Here is a 23,877-nt window from a genome sequence, read left to right as displayed (position 1 = left end):
TTTGGATAATAGAATGAGATCCTGAAGGTAGGATCTCGATATTTCCAGTTGGTCCATACTTGACAGGTGAGGTCATGGAAACCTGGAAGCCTAGCAGGTGACTTACTTGAAGTCCAGGACTAAGTTGCTGACATGGTCAAGATGATGGAAACCATGAATCCTAGCTCCAGGCCCAATGTCCTGCTCCTTACACCTTTCTGCTTTTCTAGAGTCAGAATGAAATCTGCGTGGGGGAAGGAATGCATTGCATAAACTCTGGGAGATCTTTGCAAATCTAAACTGTGAATAAAGCTGCCAAAGATAAGGGAATGGGTGTTTTAAATATATTTATACCAGATACATTAAAAATAGCATCATCAAAAACTGATTTAGGTACCCACTTTAATTGATCGTTCTCAGATTTGTCTTGATCATTTCCTTACTAATGACCTTATGTTTATTCAAATGCAAATCCATTCGAGTTGCCTGTCATAGCTTGCCTCTCAAGGAAACCTGGACCTATTTGCTGATGCCCCATTTATCATTGGAGGGAAAGCCTTACTTCATGTGCAAGTTGATTTAAGATATTTTATCAGTTTATAGTTCCTAATAAGTTGGTTGTTCATAGCAGCAGATAAATTATTAAAATCTGTGTTACACTTTTAAAAGTTAGTTTGCTTGTTTATCAATATATGTCATAATACGAAATTCTGTTGTAGTAAGGGCCCGGATTCCTTGTGATTACTTAGAAAAAACTGGTACAGCTTCATGTTAGCATCCAAATTTGAAGAAATCTCTTTTAAGATTTCATCAGCAATGCAAATTATATTAAATTCTTCTTTTCTGCTTAGTTCTTACTTTGCGAGCGAAAGCTTTCTTTTCAAAGGCCGTGCCATCTGAGTACAGAATAGGCTGAATAGGGACATGTGCAAAGGTGCATAAAAGGATGCTGGAATTCTTGAAGAATAAATTTCTCCAAGAGTTTATAACAGGGCAAGGGGCAGAAAATTGTACATAAATCGCTACTACATTCTATTGATGATTCATCTAATCTTGTTTTCTACCTGATTAGAGAGTTTAGTGGTTAATGTAACCAGTTACATTATTAACAGGAGAAACCAACAAATAGATTTAGGTGATTTCCAGGTCTCCTGCTGGCACAGAAGGACGGGCTCAGAGTCTTCCCGGTCTTCATCAGCTCCCTGGCGCTCACCTCAGATAAGCCTGCCCTCTAACCCAGAGTAGGGTTCTTGCTTTACCTACGAAGTCTCGAGACTCCTCCCCCAGCTCCCTTCTGACCAGTCACTCTGGATTTCCTCTTCTATAAAAATTTTAAGCCACTGCTATTAAGAACCCCTTCGCCCTCTAAAATTACACTGTATTATTGGGCTGCGTTCCTTATGTGTAGTCTGGTTTTTAAGCAGCCTGCCCACCTGTGTGGGGTCTCCACCATTGTACATTATGAATCCTTCTCTAGCTTAGGCAGGTCGGAAGTGGAGACGTGTTTTCCTTCAGTATTTCCACACACTCTCTTAACTTTGGGATCATTAAAGTACTACAGGTCAACTTGTATGACATGTTGGCACTTTGATAGCCCTAAATCTGAGAATGCAGTGTGTAGAAGACAAAGTCCTTACTCCATTCTCGGGCCAGAGGCAGTCTGGGTACCAAACATTGGGTTTGCTGCAACTGTGCCAAAATGGGGCGTCAGAGTGAGTGAAGGGGGATTGTTCATACCCGCTCTGACAGCTGTCAGAGCCCTTAGGAACTGCTGTTTTCATTCCTTTGTTTCATCACAGTGTCAGCCATTTAAATAAAATGATACCTAAGAGATAATGTATGGTAGCAATATATTAGAATGTGTGTCTATATGAGAATATTAGAGAGCCTACAAAACTTCACCAGCCTGGCATACGTCCGAGCAAAGCTTCCCAGCCTGTGCACCACAGATGGGTTACAGGTGAGCCCAAGCCGTGGAGCCTCTGGGCCAGTCAGTTCTGGCCTCAAGCAGCCCGTCCAGTGATCCTGGTCATGCCCTACAAATTTCATTTTTCATTGTACTGTGAAGTGTTGAGAAGCACAGCAAGGAGTTTTAGAGTTTAATTTTATGCCAGGCACCAGCAAGAACAAGGAGCATAGTACTTTCTTGCTACGATTTCTTGTCCACAAAGCACAGAGGGAAAAAAGATGTCACAATTTACTGTATTTTTTTGTATAGACGCTGAATCAAGACCTTCTATCAGGTAACGACTGTCTGCTTCTGCTGGGAAAAAAATTTTGCCTTTTTTGATGGGAACTGTGTGAGGTATAGGTCTGATATTTTTTCTCTTCTCAAAGAATGAACTGTTAGAAAGCAACCCTCTTTAACTGGACAAATAATAAGCATCACTCGGATTTTTGATACATAATCTTTTCTCACAACCTCCTATTTGACTTCCTCATTGCTTTTGCCAGTGGGGGCATCCACGGAGCATAAACATGATGCCTGCTCCCAGACTGGGAAACTAAGACTGACGGGAGGTAAAACAGATGGATTTGGACTTTATACATGGAGAGCACTTGAGCAGTCAGCGACACTGTGCACTGTGCACTTTGCAGCCAACCAAAGCAAGAAGGCCAGCTGTGAGATTGAGGAAGGAGAACCAAGGAGAGATCATTTGTAAATGTTTTCATTTCTCCTTGACACAGAATGTGTGACCAAGTCCCCTTTAGTGTTAGATGCACAGAGGAAGTGATTTCCAGCTGATGTTGATCTGATCTAAGCCATTGATCTGCTTTGAAAAGACTTCCAGGGGATTCTGTGCCTCCTCAACATCCGTTAATCACAATGCTGATGGTTCCTAACATTTTACAGAAACTTTGTTATGCATCTGTGTTGAATTGTTATTTGTTTTTTAGCAAGACTGGATATTTAGTTACCCCTGATTTATCCTTATACAAGAGTAGGTTTGGGGATATCTTTTCTGTAAAGTGACACATCTCTGACTATTATTGATACTTCTTCATGGATAAGTTGTTGTTGTCAGTTGCGCTCCGTAAAATGACATTTCAGGATGTCCAGAGAGCAAAACTAATTGATGGGAGAAGGCAGACACCATTAAAAAACTGGCTCAAAAATTATGAAGTATTTATGCCTGTTTTATTCAGTAGAAATTATTGCATATTGACGGTATTTTTAACAGAGTCACTGAGCTGATCAAAGTGTTCCATTAAGAGCACATGCCATTGTGATAACTTATAATTCAGCCTTTAAAGCTCTCCACGTTTAATGAATGATCAGTACATTTATTGAATGTGTACGGTGTGTAAAGTTCCGCCTTCAGTATCTCTCATTCTCAAAGCAACCACGTTGGATGCTACCGTTATTTGCCTCTGTTTCATAGACAAAGTTGAGAGACACAGAAATGAACAGCATGCCCAAGGTCACACAGTGAGTAAGGGCAAAGCTTGAACTGACATACGCGTTCTCTGACTTGACTCCATCATATGAGCATTTTGCTCTCTGCTGCCTCCCATACGCTACCTCGCCCCCCCTCTCACAGTCATCCCTTAGCCTGACCTTATCGTTTACTATAGTATTGTAATGGTTTTTTAAAAAGCCTATTTATAAAACAAGTAGGATGACCAACTGTCCTGGTTTGCCCCCGACTTCCCCAGTTACAGAACTTTTAAATCCGGCATCCCGGGAAACTCCCTCAGTTCTGGGCAGGCCTGGTCATGTTCACCCTATTTCTTACTCCAGCCCTATCCTTCTGCATCTCAGTTCCTTCCTCGTCCCTCGACCGCTGGCATCTTAGAGCTGAGATAAGAGACTAGAAAACAAGGTCAAATCAGGATTTTAAAAAATATACACACTTTTTGGTATTAAAAAAGTGTTTTTTAAAAACTGCTATCTCCATTCGCTTCCAAATAGCCTTGTCAAAATGTGGAGAAATGGTGCATGCTCTCATGTTTCCATGAATACTTTCCGATGCATATAAAGTGTATAGAGGGGAGTAACATAATATACTCCCAGCACGGGGACTGTAGATGGCACATTCACATTCTCTTCAATACTATCACGTATTATTTGAAATTTTTGTAAGAATTTTTATGTATTATGTTAATAAAAAAGATTTACTAAATATTTTTAAAAGACCTTTCAGCATTTTAAGAATTTAATTTGGTTTTGTTTTTATATATGATAATATTCATATACTAAAACAATATGCATATTTTTAAAAATGAAGAGAGCAGGGCATTTATATTTTCATTCAACAAAACAGCAGACTCTCCGGTATAGACTTCTCAGTATGGCAAGACGGGAGAGGAAGGAGGGGGGTGTTTTTGAAAGAGAAGGAACAAGGATAGAAAACCAGAAGCAAAAGAAAAGAAAGACTGAAGCAGGGAGTGAAGATTGGAAGAAAGGGAAGTAGACAGAGAGACTCTTTCTCCATGTTTCTGACTGGTTTCAGGACCTCTAGCCATCTGTGCAAATGAGGCTTGATTTTTAGGTTCCAGGTAGTAGAGGAGCATAAGGAAGATGCACGACATCTGAATTTAGATAAAATAAAGAACTTCTATTTTTGAAAGGTTCAAAATATGTTTAAGGTTCGTTGACCTTCCTGTAGACCAGGGAGAGACAGACTCACTTTGCTGAAGTCCATTCAGTACATGAGACACATACTGAACATTTAGTTTAGCCAGTGCTGTACCCAAGGGCTTAGGTCTGTTCTCATCTTTCCTTCGGTGACTGTAACTCCCGTAACTGTGTTTGGATTCTTGTGTATAAGACTTTGCATGATGTGACAAAGTATATACTATCACGTTTCATATGCTTGATACCGGCTTATGTTCTTATGTGGAGTTCTGTTTTGAAATTGTACTGACTTCAGAGTTCAGGTAAGCACTGTCCTATGTGACCATGTGAAGAAGAAGTCTCTACTCCTTAAATAAGCTAATTGTCATTTATCCTGCTGATACATTTTTCACATGTGTTTCGTGCGTGTACCTTTAGGTTATATCTAGATGACCCAGCAGTCTTAGGAGCTTTGTCTGCATAAGGCTGTAGGATCACAAGTTACACCTCATAGGTATCTTTGTGTGATGATAATCATAAGTTTGGGTTCAAATTGGGAGGAAAAAGTCAGTTATTGTTGCTATTTTTAATTGCATTGATTTTGCACAAACTCCTTCCCCCCCCCCCTTATATTTTACAATTTTCAGTTGAGGCAAATGATCTTGCTACTTGGTTAAGTCTTTAAAATTCTCTTCGGTGTTTTTGAATTAATGGGTTCAAAGAAATTCCAGTCTTATAATGTTTGTGCTATATATTTTCATTAACTGTTGAATGTTTGACTTTGATATTCTTTTTCTTTTTATGTTTAAAAGGGTTGGTATTTCTTTATTACAAAGATCTTCAAAAGAGGATATCGCCTTACCTTACAAAATAAGATTTAGGTTTGATTTACAACAACCACCAAAAAACATTTCTGTAAGTGAATATTTTATAATAGCAATAGATTCCCAAGAGCAGTTGTTGAAAACCATCTGTATATATCTAGAAGAAGATGCTCGTCTCTTTGCGATGGTTTAGATCACAATTTATTAAGAAAAAAAGGGATTGCTGCTTGCTTTGAAAAGTTATTTAGGTTGTAGTTCTCAGAACTTACACAATAATGGTTCTTACTCCCATTGGTTTAAAAATCAATAATTTTGTCGTCGTGAAGTAGTTGATAAAAACATATTTCTTTTTACACATGAGTTAGGAAGCTACAGGGTTTGGAAGTGCTGAAAGTTCTAGTAACAACAGCTATGTCCTCTTTCCAAAATACCTTACTCAGCATTCAATAATTTTTCAAAACAGTATTTTCCTATTTTTGAAAACTATAAAACAAATTATGTCATTTTTCTTACTACGCAGTTGGAGAATTTGATGCTGGATAAAGATGGCCACATAAAAATCACAGACTTTGGGCTTTGCAAAGAAGGGATCACGGACGCGGCCACCATGAAGACGTTCTGTGGCACACCGGAGTACCTGGCACCCGAGGTGGGCCCCACTTTCGTTTGTGGGAGAACTAACGTGGCTGTGTGTCTGCAAAGTAAACCATTTAGCATTAAAAAACTTTGCGCTATCTACTACTTTTTCTTAATTCTAATTCCAGCATAGTTAACATACAGTTTTATATCAGTGTCAGGTATATAGTATAATGATTCAGCATTTCCGTACGTGACTCAGTGCTCATCACCATAAGTGGACTCTTATGAATCCCTGTCACCTGTCTCGCCCACCGCCCCCACCACCCCAGCTCCCCTCTGGTGACCAGCAGTGTGTTCTCTAGAGTTCAGAGTCTGTCCTGGTTTGTCTCTCTCTCTCTCTTTCTCCCTTTGCTCATTTGTTTTGTTTCTTACATTCCACCGACACGAATCACATCTATTTTGCTCTCACTTGTCTAGCATGAGATTATAGAGTAAGAATATGTAGCAATTAAATTTTATGAGCACAAAGGCCCTAACTTCAGTAGAGTAAGTCAGTTTTTATATTTTGGTCACATACATTTAATTTCTTGATTATGCCCATTTTGATTCATTTATTAAAATCAAATAATTGGATAGCATCAGCAGGAATGGTTGCAGTTTTATAAGCCATCTTGGATTTTCCTTCGAAACAAAGAAACTGGGATAATTGACGTTCGAAGTATTGTAGATTTCCATACTTCATTTTGGAAAGTATTTTATAGGGAAAGTTAATGAGAGGACAGTAGCTACATCTTGGAATTTATGCCAAAGCAAGTCCCAACCAATGACCTCCCCATGCTGAGGGTTCCATAATAATTCACTAATTTGTTTATTCAGCAAATATATATTACGTGTCTACTATGTGTTGGGTATTTGTCTGGGTGATGTGGTTACAGGAGCAAGACAAAGACCCTGCTCACTGGAGCAAAATAATAAAAGTAAGTAAATACTAATGTCATCTAATGACTAAGAGGGCCAGGGAGAAAAATAAAGCTGGATAAAGGGAAGGGTGTGGTGTGGTGGCTATTTTAGATGGAGCTCAAATTACTATGGCCTTGTAACAAAGCACTCCAAATCCTAATGGTGAAAAACAAGCGTTCCATGTGCTCTCTGCTTCAGAGGTGGGAATAGTCAGGGGACAGCAGCGATGGCTTATCTCTGCCCCATAGCATGTGGGGCCTCAGCCAGAAGGGCTTCACAGCGGCAGGGTGACTGTAGCTGGAGGCTGATGTGAGGAAGCATCCTCAGTCATCTGACAGTCGATGTTCCTGCCCGCTGCTACCTTGACAGGCCGTCACCTGCTGCCTTGACCCAGAGCCTCACCCTCGCCATGTGGTCCAGACTTTGGGTTCCAGAAGTGAATGTCCTAGGGCACGAGTCACAAGCTGCTTCCCCTTATTTTGTTTTGTTTTGTTTGTTCACCTAGTAAACCATTAAGAAATGTTGTATTAGTTTTTTCAAATTCCTTTTCATACTATATTTTTAATTATTTTATTGGAGTATAGACCACATACCATAACATTCAGCAGTGGTTTTTATTATGTTCACAGAGTTGTGCCACCATCACCACCATCTAATTCCAGAGTATTTTCATCACTCCGGCAACAAAACCCATACCCGTTAGCTTCTCTCCCCCCAGGCAGCCACGATCCACTTTCCATCTCTGTGTATGTGCCTCTTCTGGACATTTCGTATCAATGGAGTCCTATGATATGGGGCTGATTATGTCTTTCACGTAGTATGTTTTCAAGATTCATCCATGTGTTTAGCATTTTCTTGGTACTTCATTCCTTTGAACGGCCAAATAATACTCCATTGTGTGGATATGCCACATTTCGTTTACCCGTTCAGCAGTCCACAGACATTTGGTTTGCTTCCAGTGTCGTTGCTGCGAACACTTGTGCATGCGTCTCCTTTTATGGCCTGGTTCCAGAATCCACACATCGTCTCTGTCCTTGGCTTCCTGGTTACGCAGTCTGAGCTGACACCAGTTGAAGTGGTAGTGACGTCGGCTCCCGTTTCCCCGTTGTAGAAGACCATGGGAGGCAGGAGGTACTGTCGCAGCTGTCTGGAAGATACGGTCTTCTACGGACAGGATGCGCAGGGAGGTGATGGTCGACCAGACAGCTGAATGCTTAGAAGAACGCAGCTATTGGAAGTGGAGGGGACGAGCTTTCTAGACACGGGGGGGGGGGGGGGCTAGTATAAAACCCCGAGGCAGGAACAATCTCAGTTCCTCCCTCAAACTCTAAGAACATTGGTGTGGCTGGAGCCAAGTAGGAAGGCATTGATCTTTGATGGATGGATATTAGCTTATGGAACATGTGCTGAATATGGATGCTGTATATTTAGAATGACCTTTTATGATAGCATCCCTGATGGTTTTTTAAAGGTGAGGGGACTACGGATCAGAACTTCTTTTTAATGGAGTCTGTACACCGCAGGGATTTGTCGGAGAGAGGGTCAGGAGTCTAACTGGGTCCGTCTTATAAAGGCCACTCTTCCTTTTTTGACTACATGTGTTATCGCCCCCAAAAGCCACAATTTCAAGACCACTTATAGATGTAAATAATTATCATTTTTAGAGTGAATGTAGTATAAATGCTCAAAAGGAAAAGGTAATTAAAAGAAATTAAGAAGTAGGGATACATAGAGAACCCTAGCATTCCCTATACATGTAGTAACTCATACCAGTTTATTATAATTTTGTTTTCAGTTAGAGAGTAAATTTACATTCAAGAGTATTGTGTTATTATAAAGAAGTGCTAATAATTTGAAATGCAGCACATTTCCAAATACTGTTTTCTTGAGGGCTGCCAACAATATTGTTTTCTCTGTTTTAAAATCGGGAATTTAAGATCCTCCCATTTTTGTGATAAATTAGGTAAAATTTTTGGAACACTGTTCCTTAATTATTCAAATATGAGATCATATTTTCTAGAATAGGGTTGTTTTTGTGAATGTCCCATGATAAACAAATCCTTTGTTTCTCTGGAGTTCCAGTAACCCCTGTGATCCCTGGGCCACGGATGATGCCATCGTGTATGGAGAATAACAAAATGAGCTGTGGCACAACTAGGGGAAATTATTTCTGAAGAGGATGAGCACATCTTATTTTATTCAGAAGCAGATGATCTAAGAGACAAAGATACTGCTTACCTGCTTATATATCATCAGCTGAAGCACAAAACCAAGAGTTTCATGCAAGAAGAATCTAGTTGTTTCTAAAGTGAAACTTCACAATTCCCAAGAAATTATCGATTTCTTTTTAAAAACAAGCAAAAAATATTTCTGTGTGCTTTTTTTTTTTTTTTTTTTTTTTGAGTATTGCAGACATCTGGTCTTTAACAGCAGTTTCTGTACCCATGGCTGATGTGTGTTGATCCGTGATTAGTCTCAACCCCTTTTCTCAATCACGGTTGTTACCATTTGGGGATGACAATTCCTGAAACAACTACTTCTCATGCAATTTAAATTCTTCCATTTTAAGTATTTGTGTCAATCATGGCATTTTTGTTAAATAGGGGGAACTTTGAATGTGTTTACTCTGACTTTTAAGAATAAGAATTTGAAGTCCTTTCCTCCGGTCTCCGATACAGACCATTTCACTGAAGAACACTCTCGTTCGCTCAAGAGATACTTACAGAGTATTTATTAGGGGTCATGTGTTGTGTTAGGGGCTGAGAATACAAAGATAGTAAGAGATCGTTTTTGTCCTGAAGCAGCTTGCTGTTTACTAGGGTGATATATAGAGGCAGAAAACAGTCATTACTGTGCAAGAAAATAATTGCTTTCCTGGAGTTGTGCCCAGGGTCGTGGGAGGAGAAGGAAGGGTGTGTCAGCCTGCTGGGAGGGTCCAGTGGCAGTGAATGGGAAGCAGGAAGACAGGAGGCTGGACACAGAGATGCGGACTGGCATGCAAAGGAGTTTAGGTTTGATGTCTTGGATAAAGGAAAGTCACTTTGCATCGAGAACAAGGCAATAATGTGGTCAGACAAACATGATCAGAGTCAGAGGGGTGGGCAAGAGCACTTCAGCTGGAGTCTCTCACTTTTCTTGAACCTTGAAATTTCTAGTACGTTCCATCATCAATGTCAGACTTTTCTCCATGGTGTGTAAGTTGTAGTTGCTTATCAGACCTGGAATACATTTCTGGTTACTGCTTCTCTTGTGAGTGGCTCGCTGTCAGCATTGTCTCTTCCTACACAAGACCTGCTGACATACCACAGAGCGAGCTCAGGGCCTCCCGCGCCTCGTCTGGCAGTGGTCACCGTCTGCCTTTTACGTTGCCTTCGTCTGGCAGAAATGCCCCACTCCTTAAAGAGCCACGAAGGCTATGAGAAGATACTTCAAAAAAGACTTAGCGATCAGGTCAAAGCCAATTGTTAACTGTCCACCATGTCAGACACATGGCTGGAGTTAACGACAAATTTTAAGTAAATGTGGGTTTCTTCTTGTGGTAGAGGAAAGCAGGGAAGATGACTCTTACAGTGGGAAGATGCCATTTCTTGGAAAAAGAGTATTTAAAGCAAGTGTTTGTTCACTTACCTCTTTTGGTGAAGAGTTAGAGATACTTGTTGGTAAAGGAAAAAAAGTCACGTCTTTTTTTTTAAGAGGTTGGAGAGCTACAGTCCTAGCGGGCATATAAAGTATGCAGTTAGCGTCCTGCATCTCTAAAAATGCATTCGGATCTGTGGTTTTAAATGAACATGTTTTTGCTCTTTCTTCTATTAGAAAGAAAGAAACTTTACCTGCCACACATTATGGACGATCAGATATTTTGACGGGATTTTGTTTTTGAAATCTGTACTGTATTTTCCACGTAGAAACTCTAAAAGAAATTGGAAATCACGTAGAAAATCTCACTGTTACATTTTATTATTTGATTTGGCTCGCACTGACTCCAGACCATTTTATGCAGTGCTAATTACTTAGTCTCAGCTTTGCTCTTGAGTTAGCAGTACCTGATCAACTTCCCAACTGTAAAACAGTTTGAAAATCAAATGTAGCTTACATGCAAGACCCAACAAAATTAAAAGTGTTAAGTACGTTTTGGCAGTTCACTTTTATTATGCCCAGTCCTCAAATGTACCAGCAGATAATCATCTGAATGTTAGTTATTTTTCACATGCTTATGTGATCACACAAAAAGTACATGCTAAAAAGAAGCAGATGGTGACAGATGGGGAAGGTTGAATAAGGTGGTTTTGGAAACCTAGAGAAATGCACTTCTGTAATAGTGTAAAAATAAAAATTATTTGATAATCAAGTTAGAACTAACAAAAAGATGGCAGAAAAATGGCTTGACTGTTGGAAAATGCATAGTACTGAGTTGTGGTTGCTCTTCAGAAAAAAATACATATACGTAATTTGATTTCATGTGAGTGTAGAATATTATTTTTGTTTGATGTGTCCTTCGTTTCCAGAACCTCATTCTTAGAAAACATTCACTTGCTGTCATTTTATTCTCTTGTCTTTTGAAGCCTACCACCTTTACTATCTTTCATAGAACGTATAATTTGAAAATACTGAAAGAGACGAGAATATTTTGTCGACGACTTTGAGAAAAAGGTTTGCTCGAAGTTATCATGATGCTGTAGAGGGAGTGGCACAAATGGACGTTAAATTTCATACAAACGTAAAGCCAGAGATTTACAGTTACTTCTTCCGAATGAGCTGGGAGCGTCCACAAGTTCAGGGTAAAGGTAGCTCCTGCCCCGAGTAGTGCAGATGGGGTGCGGGAGCATTTGTAACCCGATTTGATTTAAATGTATGACATGAAATTTTAGGTATTTGTCTTAAATAGAACAAAGAAGAGACATAAAAGACATCATTTCCTGGGCTCTGTCAATATTGTCTTTCGATCTTAAGAGAAATGAATGAGTCCAAGGTTAGCATGTGTTTGCACATTTAATCTGTAGGTAAAAATAGGAGCACACAGTTACAGTTTGCTTAGCCCTTGGACAAAATTCTACCATTTCTAACATTCTGTGAAACTAAGTCTTCAAATGCCTAAGCATTTTGTAAAAATAAAAAGTTTTAGTGGCCCTTCTAAAACTCTGTGCAGCCCTCATATTTTATTTGTTAATGATTCCTGTAACACTCGTCTTCTTAAGGCCCTTTTGAAAACATTTATCCTCCTGAATGGCTCCAAAAAGGATCCATCAATATTAAGGGGGAAATTAAGTGAAAGAGCGCAGTGATTAGTTCGGGTAGAGGTTGTCCAGATTTGAGGGCCTGTAACTGTCACGAGTTGGCTTACTCTTTATACTGTTTCTGGGTAATATTAAAAATCATCCCACTTTCTCCCCAAATTGGATATTATTTAAATATGAACGAAAGTAATATTTCTAGGCCAACCTTTACTGTCTCTCAGGGTCGGTAAGTTGCAGCTCCTCCTTCCTTGGAGGTCCGTCCGTTCCTGTAGCAGCTAGTTTTCACCTAAAGTTCTTTTCAGTGTTGTCTGGTCTTTTGGCTTCAACAGTAGGAATATTTGCATTCAGTGCTTTGGAATGATTCTAGGTGAAGCACAAAATTCAATCTGAAATTCTCTGAAGCATGAGAACAGAGACAAAACTTAGCCCCCCTGGGCACATCCTCGAGATTACCTGTAGTATTTCACAATGGCTGTTTTGACTTGGGTGACAAAGGCCCAGTTTCTTGAAATCCCTTGATGGCTGTTGCTCCAGGATAAAAGGGAAGTAGAGAACTCTCTGGGAAGACGTGTGTAAGTAGGAATCAGTCACTGGTGTGGTACCCGTGTAGCTTTTCTCTTGTTCAAGCATGTTGCCTGCTCCAGCCAGAGATTGCTTTCGAGAGGACGCTGTGAGCTTATACTTGTGTGTAGATGCGAGGAAGTAGCCATAAAGCATACAGCCCTGCTCATTCAGAGCAAATGGCATTTACATTCAGTCTCTTAAGAATTAACGGAGCAGTTGAGAACCGGGTACAAAATATGTATCTATGAAGAAAATACCAAGAAACCGTGGAATTCATAATTCCTATGAAATACAGTCTTCTAAAGCTGCAATACATTTTAGAATCTGGATTGGAAGACTTAACAGGTCTTTTTTTTTTTTTTTTAAAGCAGACTCCTATGATGTGAAGAATATGTAAAGGATTTCCATAAATGATAAAGTATAGAAATGCATGTTTATATAGAAAACACACACATATCTGTTACCTGAAATACAAGGTTACCAGGGGAAAAAAATTCTTTTTTGAATTAGTGGTAAATTGGTTCATCCAAGTTCGCAGTTTACTTTCACAACATAGGTGTGCAGACAGTTTGTTTGGATGTTTAATTTTTCCCCCATCTGTTCTGTCTGGATTATTGATTGAGCAGCAAGCCACTCCGGGGCATACATCCCCTCCTTATAATTGCTTGCCTTGGGTGTATTGTGTGGCCTGGCGGCCAAGCCGAGAGAGGTGTTCCTTCAACCTTCCAGGAAATCCTAGTTGGTAAAAGAACACTGGAGTGGATATGGTTTTTGAAAGTGCCCATTAGCCAAATAAATGCTTATACTGGGAACTTTAACTGATGATATCATTTTAAAATTCATAGTTTATTATATAATATCATCGTTGAAATTAGTAACCATTCAAGGGCTACTCTTGCTGATTTTTGTTTAACTCCCCTGGCTGTTTTATAAATGGAAGCATCTACATCAGCTATTACTAATATTAACCAAGTGTTATCAGAATATTTAATAGTAATGGACACCTGCTGTGACCTCCTTGAAACCGGTTTTATTATATCAGAAAATGAAGCAATCTCTGGCTCCTGGTAGAAAAATGGAAACTAAGCCTTGTTTCCCAGTGTTTGGGTTCTGTTTGGATATTGAGTTAATGTGACCTCTTATCATTGTTGAATATTTACATTACTTCTGGTGTTCCAGATCTCCCCTTGTCCTGTATGTCTGTCTTTTGCATTAAATGTAGTTACAAAGTCAGGCTACATCTGTGGTGACAGACAATAGGGTACGAAGGAAATACCAAATGTCTGCATTCATATTGAAACCTTGAGTTCAGTTGAAAACATTAGGAACAGTGATTTTGTGGAAAAGAGACACTTTCTTTAGACTAATCCTTAAAGAGAAGTCTTTCAGTGGATTATTTCTCTAGGAGCAGGTTTTGTTCCGCATTTATATCCAACTTCTGTGAGAAGGCGGGTAGTAACGGAGTTGAAATGCGCTTTGCCATTGTTGTGCCTCTGCGTTACCAGTGATCCCACCTTTTGGATCAGCCCTCCTGATAACCAGGGAGTAAATTAGCCTTTTGTCCAGGGAGAAAGAAAATCATCAGAGGTAGGCAGAAGGAATTGCAACTCTTAGGTTAAGGAATATCAATTTTGTATGTTACTGTAATTTGAGGGGAAATATGTGCTTTGAGTAAGGGAGGAAAATTATCTTTAGAAAATAATATAAAAGAGGCTGTGGATTTTAATTTTACTTTGGAATTTCTGGAGCCTTTGGAAGTACTGTGTTTTGAGATAATGTAGATTTAGGGGGAGAGAAGGGATGTTGTCCGAACAGTGGTAACATGTTTTATATTCTGTATCCACATGTAGAATATTATAATCCGTTTTCTTTTTATTTCTTGTATATTTCATCTTCCAGCTGTTTGGAGGTGGGAGTTGAACAGCAATCTTTCTTTTAAATTGAGAACAAAGACTCTTAGATTAAGAGGGCTGGCTGAGTTTTTAGGGATTTTTCCTCCTCAGCGCTGCTGGACTTCGCATGTCGATAAGATACAATATATTACGTCAGATTTGTTCGGTTTAAAGTAATACAACAAACAGTTCTAATTGCAGTGTGATGTATCCATATATTCATTAAAGCACGTATGTTCAGAAGCAAAACCTCTTATTTTGAGAATCAGTGTTCATTTTACAAAGGGAAATAAAAAATATACTTTATTTTATCAAACAGATTTTTTTACAATGATTTTTCAGTTGCTTATTTCTCTTCAAAAATAAAACCCTTTTTTTATGTACTCACTTTCCCTTCTGGCTGCAAACCAGGTATTTAAACAAAAATAAAGGATTGCCAGTTTTGCCAGCTGGGGATGAGAACCCGGCTGGTGAAATGTGGGTTCGGGAAGCAGTTAATCCAGCTTTTATGCTTTTTATGGTTTTATGAAAAAAGAGGTTAAAAACCACATTTGGCTCTTTTTCGCCTGTGCCACTGTTTTGTTGGTGTTGTAGGAATTGAATAAAAGGTTACTTAGATTTTAAAATTGTTTGCCATTAGGTGAAATCCCGGATCTGTTAGATTCGGGCCCACAAGCAGTCCATTGTACTAATTGGACAGGAGATAGATTCTTGAATAATCAAAAGTCATGGGTATTTCAGAATCATACGTGCAGAGTCTCCTTTCACTGAAGTAAGTGTTCAAAAGCCGGATTCTTCCTGCTGCTTTTTAGGTTATTTCTTGTTTTCTGTCTGTTCTTCTATTACTCATTTCGAACAAGTAGAAATTTGAAACATTTTTAGCCAAAGACGAAAACTAGAATTTGTTGTTCTTCCCCCAAATATTTTGCTTAGTTTGTTACTCTACAAAAGATTTTTTGGAAAAACGTGGGAGCTGGACTTGTGTTCATATGTTGCTAACGCAGATCCTGTGTTGTCTCGGAACCGTGATGCAACTGAACCAGGAATCTTCTTATAACATTTGAAAAACACTGATGAAGTAGTCTTTAAGTAACAGAGTTTTTCCTCAAAATTACATTCTCCATGCATATAAATACCCTTTCATAGTATTGATAGGTAATCGTGGTATAACTGTCAGACATACCATGTGCAATTCTATGAAATTATTGGTAAATTTTAAATAAAAGTCACATGGGAGTAATCTTCAACAACTTATTTACTCAAACTAAGAGAGTTTGAAACATGTGCACCACCAGTTACAAGATTGTTTTCAATCAGTAAATTTCACAGGTATGGTTTTCTTGCTCTATTTATCCCAAAGCCAAGAGAAACAGATAAAGTAGTCTTTAAGATTATTAAATTATATAATAATTTAAAATAAGATATTGAAAGATCCTGGGGCACCTGGGTGGCTCATTCGGTTAAGCGTCTACCTTCGGCTCAGGTCATGATCTCAGGAACCTGGGATCGAGTCCTGTGTCAGGCTCCACGCTCAGCGGAGAGTCTGCCTGAAATTCTCTCTCTTCTCCCTTTGCCCCAAACCCCACTTGTGCTTCCCTTCTCTCTCTGTCTCTCAAATAAATAAATAAAAATTAAAAAAAAAATTGGAAGATCCAAATAAATGAAGAAAATTGCATTGGATGAGGAACATACCTAATAAAAAGGTAAAAATCAACATTTTCCTGAGACAAATTGTGAATTTTTATGCCCCAGTTTGGATAGGCAGCTCTGCTGTAGCCTGACACTGTCCTATCCTTTCTTTCGAAATTTATTTTGCATGGAATGGGTCTGGGGAAATAAACTGAAGGGCATATACCAGAGACATACTGCACCATGATTTTTGTTGTTTGTGCTTAACAGAAATTTTATTGTGAGGACACACCCCAAACAGTAAATCTTTATATTCGCTTGGTTGACTATTTCCTTAAAGAGCTTCAACATGCAGGGGCCTCCAGAAGTTTCCAGCTTGATTGTCCTGCTCACTGTGCCCCGAACCTATCTGTATGACTCTCCGCCCGTGACTCCCATCCTCACAGTTTGACCGGAGTTCCTTAGTTCTTCTCCATGGCTCCTTCTATATTTGGTCAGCACGACTTACCTCCCAAGTTACTTGAAGTCTGCGTTAGTGGAACCAGAGTGCAAAATTAAGTAGGCCTACAAGAAAACGTGCAAATACGCAAACCATTTTTTGCTTGAGCCTTAGTCATGATTCACTTGGAATGTGCTGCGTGGTCTGACCCCTTTCTCCTACACTGGCCGCTTTGGGACGTGGAGTGAACATTTCACATAGCTGATGTGATTCATATCTTTTGTGGGCTACTTTCTAGTTTAAATGTCAAGAGGTCAAAATGGCCTACCTATACCTAGGCTTTGCAAGTTGCGATTTACTTTGATGTACGAATCGTCCATTTGGTAAAGACCGCTCTAAAAGTTCGTGTGTACTAACAAATCTTTTTGCTGGCTTCCCTCTTAGGTGTTAGAAGACAACGACTATGGCCGAGCCGTGGATTGGTGGGGCCTGGGGGTCGTCATGTATGAGATGATGTGTGGGAGGCTACCTTTCTACAACCAGGATCATGAGAAACTTTTTGAACTAATACTAATGGAAGACATTAAATTTCCTCGAACACTCTCTTCAGATGCAAAATCACTGCTTTCAGGGCTCTTGATAAAGGATCCAAATAAGCGGTAAGCCACAAATAACACTTGATGGGTTACAGACGAATGTGGGTAGAGACTGTGATATGGAGATTAATTCAAATATAACCAACTCCAGGCAGCGGCGTATTTGGTGTAGACATCTTCCCACTGAAATACGGACTTATTTTTAACTGCATAATACAGAACATTGTAAAAATTTCCTCAACTCTTTCCTAACTTGGAAATTTTATGCAGATTTTACCAAATAAGGATTTTGAGGGTTTCTTATCCATATTGTGAGTGAACAATTTCTTAATTGCCCTGGTATTTGCTGTTTTGGAGATAGAAGTATCCCTTTTTTTTTTTTCTTTCTGTCTCTGGGCCTTTTTATTTATGCTAATTTACATAATAAAAAGGACAGAACCTGCTCCTTACCCCCCTCCCGTCCCAACCTGTGTTAACACATCCAGCCACTCTTCTGTTTGCCATTTGAAGATACGCTTTTCCCGTGTGTGGCTGAGAGGATTAATGGCAAAATATCTTTACACACTTTGTATTTCTTTTGTAGCTACAAGTGTGACCTGAAGAATCCTACAGCCCTTTGCTTAATTAATCAGGGAGCTGTAGTGTTCTTCGTTCGGTTTCTATATTCATCTGCACATACAATCTGAAAGTCATGTATGAAATGACTACTCCCGTAAACATGTCCCTTAATCTCTGTTGCGTATGCTCATGAATCGCCATCCTTCCCTGCAGGTGGACGGGCGCGTCAGCATGGCTCTGAAAATCACTGAGATATTAAGCATTTTGAGGATAGATTTCAAGATTTTATTGTCAAATCTTCCCTCACATAACGTGTTTTTGCAAAGTTCTGTTTTTGGTTGCTGCTCGTTATGTATTTGTTGACAGACTGACTTAATGAAGGAAAGAATAAATGAATCCTAAAATGTGGGTTTTGTTTATCTTAGAGATGGTCTCCATCACACACTTGTAGCTTCTAAATTTACGAGAAGCATAATTTTACCTTCAGGAGAAATAAGCAAATATAACGAAAGAGACACCATCTTTTTGCTTCTTGAAGAACCTTTCAGAAATGTGTTTTATGATCCTGGTAATGGAGAGCTTACCTTGTATTTGTAGAGTGACTTCGAGTGCTCTTTTTCAGGGCATTTGGACATCTGTTGTCCCCTTTGCTGTTTCTGTGGCCTTGTAGAGTTGATAGGCTGATATTATGACAAAACTGAGGCCCAGGGAGGGTTAAGTGATTTATCCTACAGAAGATTCCTGTGGAGCTAGAATAAGTCAGCCTTCTTGGTGCCTACTTAATATTTCTCCTGTATCTTATTTGCAGTGTACCTGCTTCTCAGTTGGTTCAGGTTTTGAAATGTGTTCCATTTAGTGTGATTATTTCACAATTAATGTAACACTTGGTGATAGGTGATCTTTAAACAGAGCTAGGATTTCCATTTTATCTATTTGATTTGGGGATCTAATATTTGGCTTAGATATCAAGGGCAATGAATTTTCAGCCCATCCTTTCATGACTCCTCCAGGTAGCTCTCTGACAGGCTTTTCCTTTCCGGCCCTTCTATACGTAGCTGGTAGAAAAAATTGTATTTGTGGTTCTCAGTCTGTGTCTCATTCATTTTCCTATTCTCCCCCCGCGCTGGGGAGGGAGGGGGAGGATAGCACATAGTAGATACTTAATAATTGTTGAGTAAATGTGAGGTAGACTTCTAGAATGTTAGTGGGCTGATGAGTAGGACAGCTCCTGAGGGTTTGTCCATCCAGAGGTTGGTATTATCTAAAGGGAAGATAGGGTATTTTCTTTTCTTTACTTTTTTTATTTTTAAGATTTCATTTATTTATTTGAGAGAGAGAGAGAGAGAGAGAGAGAGAGAGAGAGAACATGAGCAGGGGGAGTGGAAGAGGGAGAAGCAGGCTCCCCGCTGAGCAGGGAGCCCAATGCAGGACTCGATCCCAGGACCCTGGGATCATGGCCTGAGCCGAAGGCAGATGCTTAACCATCTGAGCCACCCAGGTGCCCTGGGAAGAAAGGGTATTTTCAATGACTTGCTGTTTTCATTTAAGGTAGATAGGTCAAGCCTCTCCACTGTTGCATTAAAATATCGGGAATGCAAGGATGAGCAAGACAAAGCAGCTCTGCTGTCGATGTTCACAGAATAATACGGGACACAGAACTTGTGTTCACAGAGGCTCAGGTCTACCTACAAATACCTGTTGGAATTATTAGCTCCGTCTAAGGAGCTAGAAGGGTTGGAGTCCACAGTGGTGGTTCATGCAGAGAAATTGACATGGAAAGGAATCTAGAACATGGCATTTGAGAAGTTCAGTGACTAGAGTGTAGAGTATGAGTTGGGTAATGTTGGGAGATAAAGCTGAAATGGTAGATTGCAAAGACCTCATGGTTCTTAGAAAATATTTACCCTTTATTCAGAAGAGGATGAAAAAGCACTGAATTATGAAAAGTAAAAGGTAGTGTAATTGGATTTGTGTTATGAAAGGTAACTCTGGCAGCTTCGTCATGGATGGATTAGGACAGGGAAGGGCCAGGGACAGGTAGGCAGAGCCATTGGGAACGCGTCTGGGTTGTCCAGAGAAGAGATGGGGTCCTTCCAGAGGCAGTGGTAAAGGAGCGGTCAATGGGACTTTGTGAATAAATTGTGAGGAAGTGTCAGGAGTTGGGGTTGCCTCTGTGGTTTCCAGCTTGGGGGACTCCTTTGGAGAATGGGGTGTTATTAAGAGACAGGGAGCGCAGTCAAAGGAGGCTTGTGGGAAAGATGCTGATACTCACTTTGGCTGTACTGAGTCAGGTCTGTAGGAGAACCTAGACAGAAATGTGAAGCCAGCAGCTGAAAATCGTACCAGTGCTTAATAGATACACAGTGGCTGAATATATGGTTTGGGGCCCCATTGACATCTCAGAGGCAGCTGGAGCCATGGGAATAGTGGGGAGAGTCTAGTACAAAGGGAAGAAGGCCTAGGATAGAATCCTGGGAAACATCAGAATTCAAGAGGTAGAAAGAAGAGAAAGAGCCACCAAAGGACCCTGAAAAGTCTTTGGAAATGTCGTAAAATAGCATTATGATAGACCTCATTATTCTTCCTATTCAACTATTTTAAATACTGATGAATTTTTCTGATACTCTTTAGTGAATTTCTCTCACTTCTACCAAAGAGTCAACTACCATTTTACCTTTATTTCTTATTCTCCATCACTTTATGCTCATTCTATTAGTATCATTTTTATCCTCCTATGCGTAGTTCATAGGAAAAGCATGACCTCACGCTGCATTCAGTAGCACCAGGAAAACATACATTCCGTGATGTTCCTGATAATGAAGAATCCATAGTAGCTGAGGATTTAGTTTGGCGTTCTGATAATGGAGTTTACTATTCTTAGACATAAATATCTTAGTGCAAGTCGTATTTTGATATTATTTTGAAGTCTTAGATTGTATATTAGGGAGTCATTGACATTGAAATTTTTGACAGTTTCACACTTGGAGAACGTGTGTGTTAAAGTATCTCTCCCAGCTTCTAAAATGGCAGTCTGAGATTATATTCTTAGACTTTGCGTAGTACTCGTGGCTGATACTTGAGTTTTTTATGTATTTGATAAATATAGATTAAATGCTGGCAATGTCCAAAGCCAGACTATTGCTAGAGAACAGAGGGGTGACAAAAACTGAATAACTGAAGTTGGATTAAAACCTTCTATTTACAAAATGATGATGGTTCTGTACTCCCACTTCCCCCACCATGTCCTGTGTCATTCAAAATAAAAACAATAGCGTAAGGATAAGAAGGTACAGCGAGCTTCTGAGTTTCCTCATACAGACTACTTTGATTCATACTTGGAGATGTTAAATTCTTTTCAGAAAGACATATTTTGGTGTGTCTGCTTTTCTGGCTCCCTAAGTACGAGCTCAAAATGCTTTTTGGATTATCCAGTCCTGATCTCTGCCCTCAAAAGAATTTGCAGCCCAGCCAGGGAGGGCCATACAGCACTTGGAGTAGACGAAGAAAGAGTGAGGCCAAGGGGTGGAGCGCTGGCATTAGCCTGAATATGGACCTGCCAGTCAGAAAGCCCTGTGTATGAACACCGCTAGTGCCATCTGGTCCGGTCTAGAAGTTCCCTGTCAGCCTTGTGGTTCATTCCATACGATCTGAGACAGGAGTCCTAGACTGTGGGAACCATGGATCATCACCACAGATGCTCAGATTCCGGCTCGTTGTATTTTCCATTCTGACCGTGTGTCAGGGAGTCCTGGGTTCTTCTCCGGTCGTGTGTTCCTTATACCTAATAATAACCAGCACCGTTAGATTGTATTATCATTTATTTATTAGGACCTGTTTGTGTTTCTTCCTACCCAGTGGTGTGTGGGAGTTGGCATGTACCAACTCATAAGAGCCAATTGTTATGTTTGAGGGATTTTGTGAGCTGGTTGTTTAATACGGTCATTATTAAAAATCAAATTGTATAAACTTACAAATCAAATACATTAAAAACAAAGGTAACAAATACTCACTCCTTAATAATTTTGTTACGTTTTACTCTTCTCAGTGCTTTTGAGGTTGCTTTTATCTGTCGTGTCTGTACAGAAATACTAAAGAACGGTTTGCTTCTGCTCACCTCTTCCCACCTCTGTGTTGAGTGACATCAGGTTCCTAACTTGAAACTGGCCACGGGGGGAGTGTTTACACCACCCAAATTGGCAAACTTCACAAGTCAGGGCTTGCTTTATGATTTTGTTGATTGTTTAGATTTAAGAAACTAACAGGGAAGATGTTAATACACAGATTAGATTTTATTTTTATTTTATTTTATTTTTTTAGAGAGAGAGAGCAGGAGGGAGGGGCAGAGAAAGAATTTTAAGCAGGCTCCATGCCCACCGCAGAGGCCGACACAGGGCTCGAGCTCACAACCCTGACATCATGACCTGAGCCGAAATTGAGAGTCAGGCACTTAACCGACTGAGCCATCCAGGTGCCCCACACGGATTACATTTTAGAGTTTGTTCTGTCTGTATCCATTACACTGTGAATAGCACACAAAAATGAGGAAACAGTCTTCCACTGTTCTAAGATGATTCACCGTTTGTCCAGGAAGTCACTCATATAGCTGACAAGCAAGCGACGGGCTGACGTGTGTCTTTGTTGTATCACTTTCAAATTAGTCTTCACCATAAACGGAAGGATCAGCCAGTATTCACATTGGAAGAAGCCAGTTAGTGGTTTTTGAGTTCAGCAAAACAAACAGATGTTTTCTGTGAGCGTCACTTGGCTAATTTAGAGTAAAGGGCATTCTGTATTTTATTATTCTTTATAACTTTTGTGCCTCACGTCCTTTATATCTGTAAAATTCATAACAAACATGTATATGTAATCTGCATGTGTAATATCACGCATGCGTCATTTTCCCCGGAGAGCTGGCTGTTAAGCCTTCGCGGGCAAGCACAGTTCCGTGAACAAGACCAGAGAAAGCTTGTTCTGTCAATCCAGATTTAAACAGATTGCTTTTCCTTTCTTTTCCCTGTTCTTTCCCCATTCTTTCTTTTTCTTCTTCTTCTTCTTCCCTTACTCTCTTTCACTCCCTCCTTGCTTCCATCTGGTTTGTTTTTTCTTTTCTCATTCCTTCTTCATAGTGACTAGTAGGCTCTATATGAGACTGAGGAAGCCAGAAAGTACCTGAATTTCATACTGTGCCAGCTCTCTGTTAAGTAGGAGTACCTGCAAAGATGGGGGAGCATCTCTCAATTCGTAACATGCATTGCAGCTTGCATAATAAATTAGATTGCAGTGATATTTCATAGATTAGCAATGTCATTTCTGTGGAAATTCACCTGAGGTATGAGAATAGCCCCTGAGTTTCTATCTATTAGCAATACTGTACAAGTTGCTTTTTCTAACTAATTATTTAGTCATTTCAGAATTTATGGTAACAGGATATAGTCTGACCTGAGTCTTACCCAAAATAAATTTGGTTTATAGAATTGACTGTGGTAATTGCTACCATTTGTTGTGCTAGGTGCTTACCTCTGTTATTTCAAACCCTTGCGGTGACCCACCAGGCTGGGATCATTGTACCCCCCCTACAGAGGGGACACTGGGACTAAGCAGCTTCTTCCTTGTCACATAGCTCGTAAGTGCCAGAGCTGGTTGCCTAATTCGGTTTTGTCCCCAAACCCTGCACTCTTTTCAGGTACGACATTGTCCTGAGGCTACTTTTTTTTTTTTTTTTAAGATTCATTTATTTGAGAGAGAGAGAGAAAGAGTACGAGGTGGGGGCGGGGGCAAGGCAGAGGGAGAGGGAGAGAGAATCTCAGCAGACTCCCAATGTAGGGCTCGATCCCTCGACCCTGATATCGTGACATGATCTGAGCCAAAATCAAGAGTTGGGTGCTCAACTGACTTCTTATTAATAACACATTAGGTAAATAAGATCTGACAGCAAAAGCTTTTTATTGGTACGGCTCTTGATCTCAAGAACTATGTATACCACAGAGAATTACATTTTGTGGACATTTTCTTGTTTCCTGTTGGGCTTATGTAAATGTCTTAAGGCTCTCTCACTCTTGTTTCTG

At 39.9% G+C, this 23,877-nt stretch overlaps 1 protein-coding gene across 6 annotated transcripts in view; it reads left to right on the top strand.

The window, feature by feature from the left end:
- AKT3 (AKT serine/threonine kinase 3) overlaps positions 1-23,877 on the top strand; it is a 304,406-nt gene that overhangs the window by 235,160 nt on the left and 45,369 nt on the right. For all 6 annotated transcript variants that reach the window (XM_026509582.4, XM_026509579.4, XM_057315024.1 and 3 more), the window contains 2 exons: positions 5,882-6,010; positions 17,103-17,317. In XM_026509582.4, coding sequence (XP_026365367.1) covers positions 5,882-6,010; positions 17,103-17,317 — 344 coding nt within the window. The remainder of the gene's footprint in view (positions 1-5,881; positions 6,011-17,102; positions 17,318-23,877) is intronic.

This window comes from Ursus arctos, unplaced genomic scaffold, assembly GCF_023065955.2.
Source record: "Ursus arctos isolate Adak ecotype North America unplaced genomic scaffold, UrsArc2.0 scaffold_2, whole genome shotgun sequence".
Taxonomy (NCBI): Eukaryota; Metazoa; Chordata; class Mammalia; order Carnivora; family Ursidae; genus Ursus; species Ursus arctos.
This window is presented reverse-complemented; position numbering and strand designations above follow the sequence as displayed.